Source organism: Lutra lutra, chromosome 18 (assembly GCF_902655055.1).
Source record: "Lutra lutra chromosome 18, mLutLut1.2, whole genome shotgun sequence".
NCBI classification, from domain to species: Eukaryota; Metazoa; Chordata; class Mammalia; order Carnivora; family Mustelidae; genus Lutra; species Lutra lutra.
The window spans coordinates 12,539,914-12,554,330 of record NC_062295.1 but is presented as its reverse complement, the minus strand read 5'-3'; the positions used below and the strand labels follow the sequence as shown (position 1 = coordinate 12,554,330).

Here is a 14,417-nt window from a genome sequence, read left to right as displayed (position 1 = left end):
TCCCTCTGCCTCTGCCTGCCATTCTGTCTGCCTGTGCTCGCTCTCTCTCCCTCTCTCTCTCTGATAAATAAATAAAATCTTTAAAAAAATAAAAATAAGAAAATAAAAAAATTCTTTCATAGTCCCAGCCCTTAGAGACACGATGTTTTCCTTTTGCCGTTTCCCTTTCCAGCCGTCACATGTGCTCTATGCCTTAGTTGTAATGACAGGGCATATACAGCAGGACCCTTTGCTGAACTGTCCTGGTTGTTTAAAAATAATACCAACATTGTACCAACAGCATCTCCCTCATCATCCTGCTAACGGACAGCAGATCCCATCACATAACGGCTGGACAGGGGCTCAAAGGTCCTGCTACCGGCAGCTGCGTGAGCTGCTGTAAATGCAGCTTGTGGCCCGTTCGGTTCTTCTGAACTGGGTCCCTCAGGGAAATGCACGGCGAGGGTATGAACACGGGCCATATTTCTGGCAAATGCAGCAGGACGAAGTTTCTAAAAAAAGCTGGCACCAATTTAAGGATAACACAACGAGGGTGCGAGAACCAGACTTGCTTGCTATGGTTCCACCTGCGTTTCTGCTCCCCAACCACTGGGCCGCAGCGTGGTGGAGTGTGGGGGTGTGGAGGGCTGGACCAAGGCCTCCGGACCCGGCACGAGCAGCCACAGTGCAGCCTAAATACGGAGCGCTTCGCGGTTCTCACTCCTTCTCCGGGCTGCAGTCATTAGGCTCCCATCTAAACAACTGACTCCCAACTGTGCTGCTAAGCTTTTCAGGGCAAAAAGGGGCAGTGCAGCATTGTGGTCACCAACACCACAGAGAGATGTGAGTTCGCACTCCCAGCTCTGCCACCAGGCCCTCGACAGGCTCACCTACAGCTGCAAGCACCATTTATGCTGCAGTAACCTAAGGGGCCACAAGGACTCGGCGGTCACATGCTCCCTTTCCTTGGTCTTGTTTTCTGAACTACAGATTGATGGCTGGAGCTTCAGCAGCTGCCGTGAGCCAGGAGATCAACTTAAGAATGAAGGCTTATGTGAGGACGGGAGAACAAAAAAAAGCAGTGATATTAACAGTCCAGGATAGTAAGTGACTTGTGGAACTGCTGTACCAGCCCTGAATGGCCCACTTCTACATTTCTGCTGGGAGAAAGATGTCTATCCTGTTTAAGGCGCTGTTGTTCACATCTCCACTTTCTGCAGGGGGCTTACGACCTAAAGAATTTCATAACACTCTTAATTTTAATAATCAATTTTAATAGTAGTATTATTGCTATACGCTATTTTTATTATAAATTTTATATATATCTCCCCCCTCTGATAGGTATTTAAAGCGGACAAAAACAAATCCAACCTTCCTCCAGGAAATCCCCAACAACTCCACGGTGGGGAAGTGGTCAGATGAAGTGAGCCCTTAGCTCACACGGGAGAAGCATACATAGCAGGGCCCCTCCTGCTCCCCGAGACCCCACCTCTCACCTGGACAAAGAAGTAGATGAGGCCCAGCGGCGGGATGATGATGGCGGCGATGGGCGTGGCCAGCAGGATGATGATGCAGGCGCCGATGACGTTGAACAGGGAGCCCATGAACATCTTGATGACCTGCGGGATCATCGAGTCCACCGTGTCCAGCTCCTTGGAGAAGCGGTTCACCAGGTTCCCGCTGGGGGTGCGCTCGAAGAAGCTCATGGGGGACCGGAGGACGTTGTGTAGCAGGTCCAGGTGCAGGCGGCGGGAAGCGAAGATGCCCCCGATGGACACCACCATGGAGTAGCCGAACACCGAGATACCTACAAACACTCTCATGGTAAACACCATAAGGGACACAGGCCGAGCGGGGGCAGGGAGGAGTGGCCGCCCGGACTCTCAGCTTCTAAGAATGACAACGACGATGAGGAGGACAGCAGTGACTACTGCTTACTGAGGACTCACTATAGATTCAACACTATGCAGGAGTTTTACACGAATCTACTTCTCACACTGACTCTATGTAAAGCCTCACAGCACCCACTTTATGGAGGACACTCAAGGTCATTCAGGTGAACTCCTCTGCCCTCGACAGAATCAGCCAACCGGCAGCAGAGCTGCAGCTCCGATCCAGGCAGCTGCTCCAAGGTCATGCTCATATTCCGTGTCCCACACTCCTCCAGGCCAGTGCCATGCAACAGAACTTTCTGTGATGTATTTCTAAAATGGGGGAAACGGTAGCTGCTACCTCTCGGCCCTGGTCTGCAAAAACCCACGAAGTGTCCAGAACATAAGCAGACACTGAGGAAGGGCTCACAGCAGCTGTCACTATTAACGCTGCTGTGTTTGGGGACCTTAATGCGCCCACAGGAAGGGTAAACAGGGTTTCTCAACTTCATCACGGCTGACATTTGAGGCCAGATCATCCTTTGTTATGGGGGCTATGCTGTGCACTGCGGGCCGCCCGGCGACATCCCTGGCCTCTGTATGCCAGGAACACCACCTCCAATCAAAGCTGTGAATGCTCTAAGGACCTCCAGACATGGCTAGATGTCCCCGTAGGACAGCATAGTCTGCACCGAGAACCACCAGAGTGCCCCAATTCCCACCCTCAGATGGCACAGAGAAGCCCACAAATTAAGAGTCTACAGAAGCCCCTTGCAGAGCAACAAGGGGCGAGGGGGCATTGCTCGCCAATGCTCCAGGGCGGGGCGGGGGGGCTGCCATTCTCAACTTTGCTCATCTGTGAAATGGGCATGTCGAGAGCTTCTCTCCATCTCCTAGGGGCCCGTGAAACAAAGCATTCAAGAAATATTCACTCGGGCGCCTGGGTGGCTCAGTGGGTTAAGCTGCTGCCTTTGGCTCAGGTCATGATCTCAGGGTCCCGGGATCGAGTCCCGCATCGGGCTCTCTGCCCAGCAAGGAGCCTGCTTCCCTCCCTCTCTCTCTCTCTCTGCCTGCCTCTCTACTTGTGATCTCTCTCTGTCAAATAAATAAATAAAATCTTAAAAAAAAAAAAAAAGAAATATTCACTCTGTAAGTATCTGAGTGTCTACTAAGGGACAGGTACTGTTCATGTGAGTTTGGCTTAGTTTGAGGGGTCCAGAAAACACTCACAAACGGGGAGACTAAACTCCATAATAAGACATGGAAGAAACCGTTCCAAGTGTTCAAATTGGCCAGGGGAGGGGCCCCCACCTTGCGAAATGCCCAGGGCTCCGTAGACGCTCAGCCGGACTTTAGTGTGCTCCTGGGTCCCATTGACGATGGGGTCATCGGTCCAGAGGCTGAGCCAATAGTTAGAGGCCAGAGCAGCAACGTGGTTACACAGGAAAAGGAAGATGCTCAGAAAGGAGATGAAAAGTCCGATTGCCTTCATGTAGTCCCAGTACACAGACAGCTTGACCTGCAGAGCAGGGGAGAGAAGGCTTCTGCAGGTGCTCCCGCCACTGCACCCCCGAGGGCAGGCACTCCAGCAGCAGCTCGGTCATCCTGTTGCCCCGAACCCCCGCCTACACTCGTACTCATGGCACATCCCCCTTAGTTACTTGACAAAGTCAGCAAGAGATAAAGTCAAGGTCTCTGCCCTTATGGAGCTCCCAGTCAAGTGGCAAGACAGGCTTTCGGCAACCAGATCAACGCATAATTACAGAGCAGGGCTGGCGCCATGCAGGATTCCACATACATCCAAGGCAGATCCAAGAGAAGCATCCTGACCTCTCCCGTTCCTGCGCCACCTCTCAGGGGTGGCTTGTTTCTGTGTGTACTTATTCCTCTTTTAAATGTTCTATTCCCTATTTTTTTTTTAAACATACCACATGCATTTTTAAAAATAAACTTGGGATCATTACCATAAATGGAAAATTACTGACACGTGCCCAAAATAGAGGACTGTAAAACAAATACAATAAAACGAGAGCTTGAAACCAATTCTCCAGGTGACAGAGAGAAGCTGGCGATTTCTTAGCACTATGGACTTGAACACCATGTCCCTCCAAGTTTGTGTGTTGGGACTAACCTCTGGTGTGATGTACGCAGAGGAGGGGCCAGTGGGAAGCGGTCAGATCGTGAGGATGGAGCCCTCATGTTGGGATTAGTGCCTTTAACAAAGGGGGTCCGGAGAGCTCCCTGACCCCTTCCCGACACTGAGGACACAGGCAGCAGACGGCGGTCCCTGAGCCTCCCTCGGAGCGAGCCCTCGCCGGGCGCCACACGTGCTGGCCAGCCTCCAGGAAGTTTGGGCAATAAAATAGGGTTGCTCCTGAGTCACCCGGACCATGGACTTCTGTTAGAGCAGCCCCAATGGACTGAGACACGCAAGAAAGATAAAAGGGCACCGAACTCAGACTTTCTCACATTGGAATCGTTAGGGCTGCAAGAGAAACGGAAGCACACGAATCCCACCACACACATGTACGTGTGCGCGCACGTATGCACACGCACACACAGTCACACGAGGTGAAGTGACAGAGGTGTTATCTCACAGAGAACTTCATCTGATCTACAACTTCCCGCACCGTGGGAAGGCATGATATAAAGCACCCGGGTTACACAGGACCAACAGAAGCCCCCAGCCGCTCGGAGGAGGCGGCGGTCAGTACGGCAGAGGCTCCAAACGCCAGCCCTGGAGTCAGACCGCCAGGGTTCCCATTCTAGCTCTGCTGCCCCTTGACTGTGACCTTGGGCAAGTCATCTAGGCTCTGCCGCCTGTTTCCGGCACGGGAAAAGAGCACTTGCACAGGCTCGTGGAAAGACAAGATGCACCATCAACAAAGCGTTCTGCAAGGACCTGGTGTGCAGTGACAGGGGCCACAGCCCTCACCGGGTCAGCCGACCCTCACCTGCCCTGTTTGCGCCTTGTCTGCCTCCACCAGCTTCCACGTGTCCTCTTTCTTGGCCCCGGCTTTCTGCAGCTCAGCTGTGCTGGTGTGGTGGTGGCTAATGTCCCCGCTGTAGGAGGAGGAGTTGCTGAGCTGTCTGGGGAAACCAAGGCACATGGGGTCATCAGCTTTATACAGATCAAGACACATTACCACAGATCACGTGGCCCCAGGCTCTCTTTGGAGACCTCCTCGAGCCAGTCCATTCGCCTGGGGATTTGTAACCCTGGCGAATGACACGGGTGGATGGGGGTGTGCTGTGTGCACACGTGTGGGCATACGTGTAGGAACACCCTCTCTCGGCCACGGCTCAGACCCACAAGGGCAAAGGGATGGGGTGTGACTTCCATCCTGCTTGCTAATGCTCCCTTTCGCCTTCTTGGTTTGCATGTGTCAATGAAGCAAGCTCGCAGGCTGGAGGCCCAGGATGCTGGGAATAGGGGGCTCCAGTTAGGAAGTGAGGACGATAATATAGGCCCCAAGGAATGGAATCCTGCCAACAGCCATGTAAGCTTCGAAGCGGATCCCTCCCCAGCCCTGTCTTCAGATGAGGCCCTAGCGTGGCAGACACCTGCTGTGACTTGTGCAAGGCCCAGAGTGGAGAAAACAGCTGAACTGTGCCCAGACTTCCCAAGCCACAGACTTCGAAGTCATCTGTTACATAGTAACAGATATGCTCAGTGCTCCCTGTGCTTGTGCTCAGTCCACCCACGGTTCTCCCCAGCCAGCCTCCCACCGTCACCTGCCCCTAGGTCCCAGAACCACTTGGAGGTGCTGTCTTTTCTCGGTTTTCCTAGCAAATTCTCAGAAGACAGCAACCATGACTGATCACACTGGCCACCTGCCTGAATCCCGGCAGTGCTCCTGCACGCCCCGGGCGAGACCCTATTCTACGTGATTCACACACATACACCCAGCTCGCCACCTTGACAGGTGCACCAACAGAGGGGGAAATATTTCCACCTATCCCATAAGATAAAAACCAGAGTCGGGCGCCTGATCCTTGGTTTCAGCTGAGGTCATGATCTCAGGGTACTGAGATCGAGCCCCACATCGGGCTCCGTGCTAAGTGCAAGGTTTGCTTGAGGTGCTCTCCCTCTGCCCCACTAGCACTCTCTCTAATAAATAAAATCTTAAAAAAAAAAAAAATCAGATTCTAGGAGGGTACCGTGGGCAGTGTTCTAAAGGGCCAGCTGCTCACGCCAGTTTCGTCTGGGTTCGTCCCCAGCCTCATTTCTGTGAAAACTCCTGACACCAGGGAAGTAACTGCAGGCAGCCCCAGCACATGCACTAATGTGAGTGCTCTCTACTGGGTGCTGAGGGAGAAAAGTACTGTGCTAAGTGTGTCACATGCACTATGCATGGAGTCTGACGCCCCCCGCCACAGCCCTCTGCGGTAGGCACACCACAGACCAGGTAAGGAAACTGAGGCACAGAGCGGGTAAGCCACAAAGTCCACAGAAAGCTGCCCACTAAATCCTTAATTATCTAGCTGAGAGCAACCTCCTTTACAGCAGCAAAAGCAACAGAACTTCGGAGTGCTGGCTCAGAGGCAGGGTTTGGGTTCAAGTCCAAGTTCAGCTTTTGTGTGGCTGCATGACTTGGGGAGAGCACTCCACTTGCTCACCTATCAAGTGGGTAGACAGGAGTCACCACCTGCAGGTTCAAGAGACCGCACAGGGCTTGGCAACGTGCCTGGCTCCGAAGGGTGCGTACAGCGTCATGGTCACTACTACTGTGACTATTTTGGTTCAAATGCTGGCTCTAAAGGCCTGAACACCACAGGCCCCTCTCAATGACTTAAGCAGAGACCCACCTCTTGCAGTGACCTTGAGCGTCCCAAGTGCAGGCAGACGGTTACCTCCTGAGGCCTGTGTGAGCCGTGGCCCCCGAGAAGAGCAGTGCGGCCCCCTACCCTCCTTCGGGCTCCTGAAACATGAGGCCCCATAGCAATTTGGGGAAGGAGGCAGAAAACCTCCGTCTTCCAGGACCCCGGGGAACTCGGGCATTCTTCAGTAGGTCACACAAGCTGCTGGTCCCCTTGTTCCTCTTCTCTCCCCGCAGGCAGGGGGCAGAAGCAGGGGCCTGCAGAGTCCACACTAGCAGGTATCCCCTTCTGCTCATACCTCTGCAGCTGTTTTCCTGCGACATCCGTCACCAGCACGCCATTCTCCATCTGCTTCCCCTCCTTCCCTGGACTGCTGACACTTGTCAACCCTGGCAGGAGAGAGGAAAGGGGAAAGTTGTGGTTTCCAGAGCTGGACGCCAATAACCACAGGCATTTAGGAAAACCCGTCACTTGGATGGGACGTGGCAGATAACCTGGCCACGAGGAAGCTCAGGAAGCTCAGAGAGCAAGACATGCTTGGCTGAGGCCACAGACAGGCTCCCGGCACAGGGGCAGGAGGCCTGGAGAGCCAGCTAGCTTCCGTGGGGCAGAGACAGTGACTTACAAGCATCCCGAGGGTCCCAGGAGGGTCGGGTGCTGGGCCTGAGTACGTGGCTATCTCAGCGGCAGGCGCCAGGTATAACACAGCTCGGCTGACAGCATCAGAGCCGCACAGAACTTAGTCCAAGGGGCCAGGATGCAAGGGGCCAGGTGGGGAAGAGCGCACAGTCGTCTGGTCCCCAAGCAACCCAAGCAAGGGTGATAGTCAAGCACCCCCCAGTTTTGACAAGGGCGTCAGCCAACAGGGGGGGATCCCAGAGGGTACTCCACCCTGCGGCCCAGTGCCAAGAGTTAACCCAGACCACAGGGGAGGTCCAGAAGTCTGGGGTAGAGGTTACCTGGAGCACTGCCATTTCCCTCAACAATGGTACAGCCACCCTGAGGCACGCCGGCCAGCCAGCGGCTCCAGTCCCAGGAATCATGCCCCCAGCATCAATGCTCATCCCCATAACCTCACTGACAGTGGCTAACACTGAATGAGTGGTGGCCCCGTGCTCTGCTGAAACACATCATCTCCCTTCATTATTCCAACCACTCAGGGGTGCGTTATCATTACCCCAGCCTGGCTCTGATCTCACACTGGTCCCAGGAGAGAGAAAGCCTACAGCAGAGATGTGGCGTAGGGCTCCCCAGGGCTGGGCTGGAAGAGGAGGGGAGGGTGTGTAGGGGAGAAGTCCCAGAAGAGGACTAATAAGCAGCTCTGGCAGTGACAGGGCGACTCTGGGAACACGCTGTCAGAACACGAACTGATATCAAATGCATAAAGACAGGCTCTTTCGGACGACAGTCACGGGAAGAAATAGAAGACGGACAGCAGGGCGGGGTCTCATGGGGTGGGGGGGCGGCTGGGGACGGGGCAACTCTGAACCAGTGATTCTTCATCTTGGTTGTGAACGACGCAGGCACCTGTGCACCCGGGGATGCCCCTGGCCCGGCTCTGGTCCCTGCCAGACTCTGCCTGCAGGGAGGCCGGGCCCCCGCACTGAGTCAGAGCACAGTCAGGAATGGAGTGCTCTCTCCCTTCCTAGCTGTGTGTGGAAGGGAGGCAATAAACATCTCTGAGACTCAACTTTCACATGTGCAAAGGGCAAGTGACCACAGCTGCTCCCTTTGTAAGTGGGAGGATGAGTGAGGCCACATGTGGCGCTTGGGAAGTCACAGGCCACGGCAGGGCTTGGCACTACTCGCCTTATTAAACATGTTCTACGGATAATTCTGGCCTTAGCCAAGATAGAGATTCCTTGCTTTATGTGTTTCTTTTTAACGGCAGCATCTTTTCTGCTTAAATTTAGAAAAAAAGAGAACTAAACTTAACCAAAAAGAAGAACAACAACAAGCAGGACTTTCCATGCAGAAGCATGTGGTCCGGGCTCACTGCACTGGAGGCCCAGGCCTGGCCTTGACCACCTCCCTCTGTGCCGGGGCAGGGATGCTTGAAAACATCTCCCAGAGACCTAACCCCATGGCAGGGGCTCCAGAGAGCTCCTTGCTCCCACCTGGCTATGCAGGCCAGCCTCTGTAAGCTGCAGGCTTCCCTTCTGTTCCTCACTCAGGATGAGCCATAAGGTCTGTGGGAGACCTCACAGTGGCCTCCCATAACCCCCTTTCTCCACCCACTTAGCCCACAGATTGATACACCGGCAGGGACAGCCGGAAAATTCTTTGCAAGGGGACGGACCAAGAATCCTAGAAGGCAATGGGAACATGGATTGGTCTCCGTCTGCCTTCTTTGCAAGGAATCAGCTCTTCCCTCTTCCTACAGTCTTGGCAGACCCAAGGTCGGCCCATCAGAGCCCCTTCCCCAGGACTATGAACCATCAGTGGCCCTGAGGACCGAAGACAGTTCCAGCTGATCTGTTCTAAAGGTGTCTGATTCCCAGAGTTCCCATTTCCTGAGTCCTCCTTATTCGGTCTGGCCTCTGATTTCTGAGTGATCTGCTTCCCCTTCCAGTAAATACCCTTGTTGAAGAGGCAGTACCCGGCTTCCGTGGCTTACAAAAGAGCCCTCTGACCCTCAGCCGCACGCTGCTGCGGCAGGTAGGAGGGATGGGTCCGCTCCAGCGCCTGGTTCATGCCTTCACCTCACCAGAGGAAGCCGGAACAGCCTTCCACAGTGAAACTCTGCTAGAAGACATCCCCCACCCCCATCCCCCCCATGTGCCGACAGCCACCCGCAGTGATTCCATCATGCATGCATTGCCCTGTCCTACTTTGGCCTGCCGGGGTCCTGACCATGCCCAGGAGGTGACAGGGGGATTGTGATGGTCACATGGCGGGCCATTCACTGTCCACCCACTATGTGCCAAGCATTCTGCGAAAAAAATCTCCGCCAAGGCATGTTCATCACAGCCCTCTGACCTACAGAACAGCTTAGCCCAGGCCACCCAGCTGAGGAACAAGAGATCTGGGGGTTCAGACTATCTCCCCAAGTGCCCACTGCAAAGCCTGGCACATAGTAGGTACCCAGAAGTGCTGGATGAATGGAAGGGGACAGAAAAACTGATGGTCAAGGGCCTCTTTCTGAGCATGCAGCAACAGGCCCAGTCTGCCCACATCCTCCTCCTGCAAGCACAGCTACTTGTAACCCCCGGGTCACTGACCTTCCCCCACCTCGGCCACCACTTTGCCACCTGAGAATTCACGAGATCCAGGAAAATATTAAGAACCAAGCCAACACTCCCTCCTGGAACCGCCATTTAAATGCCCAGATGGGATGGATGGAGGTCCTCTCCTAAGGCTGAGGAGCAGAGATGGCCAAAGCACCTGCCACCCTCAGTATCCCCATCCCACACGTGCTGGGATGATCCCAACAAGCACACTACACGGGGCCAGCTCTTTCGCTAATGATGATAAATGTGTTTAGACATAATATGATCTAGAAAAATGCAGGCCAACCCTCAGACTCTACACCTGGTTTCAAGGCAGCAGAAGGAAAAAAGTCAAGTGCTACAGCCGGGCAGGGCAAATGTGGTGGCTGGGAGACAAGACAGCACAGGCCTTGGCTCTGGCTCACAGCCTTCAGATCTTTGATGACAGATGCTGCTTATGAGAGGGGCCTGGGTTGCATGCTGCCTTCTGAGCCAGACGCACATGGAGCCAAGAAAAGGGGAAGAGAAGGTGGCTTGGCACAGATGTCATCTTGGGCCCTCCCAGGTTGGGATGAGGATGCCTTCTCAGGGTTCTCACAGCCCCCCAGGCTTGCTTCCATCACTGCGTTTAGCACCACCGCACCCTTGGTTATTTGGCATATGTCTCCCCCAATAGAGGGGAGACACCCTCAAGTCTGTGAGCTCTTGAAAACAGAGTAGGTCTTACCCTCTACTTTATTCTCAGCCCCAGACACATCAGATGGCCATGTGTGGTTGCACAGGATGTTCACTGTACAATCCAAGGGGAACCCTTTCACTCAGTGGCTCAAGTATCAGGCTCCCCATGGCACACAGCAGGCACTCTGTATAAACCTGATACGCACATGGACAGACTAACAAATGAATGGCCAAGTGAACAAGCAGAGCTGACCTTCCAGTGCTACAACGGGCACCCCATGGGCCACCATGATGCCATCATAAGCCCACACCCACAAAGCCGGTTTCTAAACCAGCCCTGGAGAAATGGTAATATCAGTGCATATTTTCTTCCAACCTGAGTATTTACACAGTTGTGTTAATGTCCAAAGTTTACATAGAACATGTCTTAAATAATCAAGGCATAATGTACTCATTTGTTTATTATCACACATTATACTGAGCATCTACTATGTGCCAGGCACTCTTCTCCGGTCGTGGGGATACAGAGGTAACCAAAAAGCCCTCATGGAGCTTAAACTTCAAGGGAGAGAAAGAGAAAACACACAACAGAAGAGATCCACAATGAGCTGTCGGGCAATGTTCAGAGCTACAAAGAAAACTAAAGCAGAGGAAGGGGGAACTGAAGGGGGCAGGGGCTGAGGGATGGTAGACAACAGTTAAGTTTTTTTTGTTGTTGTTTTTTAAAAGCAAAGGCCCAAAACTTGTCATCTAATAAATGTTTCTTGAGTGCTTCCAGGTACCAGGTGTGAGGCTGTCATGCTGAGAAGCCTGGCACTGTCCCTGCTCTTGAACCTAGTAAGTACCACTCCCGGGTCTCCGTGTCTAGCCAGTCACTGGCCCTCAAAGCCAGCACCTCAGAGTTCGCTGTTTATTCTCAAGAAGGTTCTGGAACTCTGCTTGGGCATGGGCCAGAAGGCCAGCCTCCCTCAAGGGAAGAATCCAAGTCACCGCTTTACAGTCAACGCTTCGTTTTTGACCAAAAACGGAATTGACCGGCTGCATCACCCAGCCCGATCCACCCGCGGCGGCCCAGAAAGTTCTCCATGCTCAAGTGGAAGAAATACGGCCACTGAGGACAGCCTAAAGGAATGTGCTGTGTGGACGAAGGACTCTCAACAGCTGTTCGGTGTTTATGACAGATCCTGGTAATGGGGGGAGGTGCTGACAACCCACTGGTTAGAAAAGCAAGCAGGACTGAGGGCTGAGAGCGCAGCGGGATGCTAGTCCTCTCAGGAGGGAGGCCGAGGCGGGACGGACACCGACAGCCCCTCCAGCGGGTAGGCCAGGGGACAGACAGCCTTTTTCCTGGTTCTCTGCATTGTTCTGCAGTTTCTAACTGTCTAAAGCAAGCACGGGCTGATTTTATGATCAGTAAAAAAAAGAAAAAAAATCTTTCAGCAAAGATCTGAAAGACAGAAAATCAGTCACGAGCTTGAGAGATGAATCGAGCACGGGTCTGAGAAGTGGGCACACTGTCAGAGTTAACAGTCCTTCTCCCCAGACCGCAGGGAGGCACTGGGACACCGCGAGGCCGGGGCATGGCAGCGTTCTCAGCCTCAGCACTAAAGACGCTCTGCTTTCTGGTGGGGGCGGGGAGTGGGTGCTGTGCATGGTAGGCTGCTTAACAGTATCTCTGGTCTCTACCCTCTACGTGCCAGCAGTCCACCCCCCCGCCAACCAAAAATGTCTCCAGACATTGCCACGTGTCCCAGGAGGCAAAAATGTACCCCGATCAAAACCTCTGCTCCAGACTTTACATTCCTAATAAAGAAACCGGAGTAAAGAGAAATAAATGTTCCTCACCTTCCGAGTACAAAGGATAATGAGTCAATATGTAACATGCTTTGCCACCTGGGGGAAAAAAAAAACCCAGAGAGACAAAAAGACAAAAAAAAAAAAAAAAAAAAAGTTTCCGTCCCATCAGTGTAATAAGTACACCTGGGGAGGGGGGCGATCAGTATCTCCCCATTCCAGGCTTATTTCCTGGTACATCTGCTCTTCCCTACCCGGGTGGGGGAATAGTCCCCCCCAAACCAAACACTCTCCCCCTTCAGCCTGGGTGTTCTAAAAAAGACCTGATTAATCCAACAAGGGGGAAAAAAAAAAGTTCCCCTTTAGGAGAAGCCAAAAATGTGGTTCAAACAAATCCAAGGTCATTGGCTCTTGGGAGTCGGTCGGCTGCAGCGGAACAAGAGTGGACCCCGATGCCAAGCCGTGTCATGGGGGCCTCACGAGAGAGCTGGAGTGAGAAGGGGCTGCCCAGTCTGGGTTCAGACCCACAGGCTGAGGGCTCGTGTGCGAGGCTGTGTGTGGCTGGATTGGGAAAACGACCCCATGGCAGTGCGAGGGTGGTGGATGGCATTTTCGTTGCCAAATTAAGTGCTGATGCGGCCAAAGGAAAAAAAGGGGGGGGGGGGAAGGCCTGGCAGCAATCTGTGGTTCTGTACCAATTGCTTCGGGTCTGTTGGCAATGACAGAGGAAGGGAAGGGAGAGAAATCATCTGTGGTCAACAGAGTTTAAGGACACTCCCTGGGCACCAGGCTAGAAGGGAGACAGACCACACATTCTGGGAGGAAGATTCAGCTGAACGCAGACATGTCGCTTGAGAAAGCACCCAGGGTCATTTTCACCCAACCGAAGCAAGTCTGTAAGATACAGTGCTCCTGAGGTTGCCCTCCCCAGCACGACCTCGGCTTGACCATCAGAAGGCGCCAACTCTGCAGCAGGAAGGGAGGAGGTTAAGACTTAAGGCAGAACTCCCCAGGCACGAAAGCACAGACATGCAGGAACTCATTCCGATCAGGAATGAAAAGCCAAAGAAACTTCTGGCCTCACGCTGGGAAAAAGAGATGCTTTGCTTTTAAGACCACTAGCGTTCATGGCAGCACAATTTGTACCAGCCACAACTGGAAACGACTCGAACAGTCATCAACTAATGAAAGAAAGAACAAAACATGGCGCGGTAGGCCCCAGCAACAGAACGACATGAGACACAGACACGCTACCTCACAGGTGAGCCATGAGAACCTCACCCGGAGGGAAGGAAGCCAGGCACAGAGCACCACACAGTCTAGAAGTCCATTTATGTGAAATGTCCAGAACAGACAAATCCAGGGAGAGATGCATGGGTGCCCAGGACGTGGGGCGCCAGGAGAAAATGTACAGGGATGGCTAACGGCTATGAGGTTCCCTGGAGGAGTGACGAGAATGTTCTGAAGGTGATTCTGGTGATGTTGTACAACACTGAACACACCAAAAATCACACAACACTTTAAGTGTGTGGATTGTGTGTTCTGTGACCTCCATCTCAATGAAGCACTTAGTAAAGACCACTAGGACCCCTGCAGCAAACCAGAGCAGAGGAATGAATGAGGCCCCCACCCCCACCGGGGGCAGACATGGAGACCACTGGAGGAAGGAGCAGAAGACTGAAGCTTAGACGCCAGACTTGAGGTCCCGACCCCACCAGCAGCCACCATGCATCCTTGGACAAGCTGCTCCCTGTCTCTGATGTTCAGCAGCTTCTCACTGCCTGGAGACCAAAACCCAAACACCTCACCCTGAAGACCCACCTCCCCCCTCAAGTCGCCTGCCCACCGTGGTCTGGCCACACTGGCCTCTTTTTCTTTCCTTCAACAAACTGACCTCACACCAGGCCTGAGGCCTGCCTGTACACCTGCTGTTCCGATATCAGAACACGGTTCCCCAGATGTTCTCCTTGCTGGCTCCTTTCCAGGCCACTGTCCCCTCCTCAAAAAGGGCTTCTCTGACCAGCCCCCTGGGCTGCCTTGTGCCAGCCCCTCAGCCCCCAGCTCA

General features: G+C 53.5%; 1 protein-coding gene across 1 annotated transcript in view; it reads right to left on the bottom strand.

Annotated features, from left to right (window-relative positions):
• The window catches only part of ABCC1 (ATP binding cassette subfamily C member 1), a 131,070-nt gene that overhangs the window by 13,727 nt on the left and 102,926 nt on the right, over positions 1-14,417 (bottom strand). Inside the window, exons 20-23 of the mRNA XM_047714454.1 lie at positions 6,970-7,060; positions 4,805-4,940; positions 3,162-3,369; positions 1,476-1,786 (exon numbers count right to left, since the gene is read on the bottom strand). Coding sequence (XP_047570410.1) covers positions 1,476-1,786; positions 3,162-3,369; positions 4,805-4,940; positions 6,970-7,060 — 746 coding nt within the window. The remainder of the gene's footprint in view (positions 1-1,475; positions 1,787-3,161; positions 3,370-4,804; positions 4,941-6,969; positions 7,061-14,417) is intronic.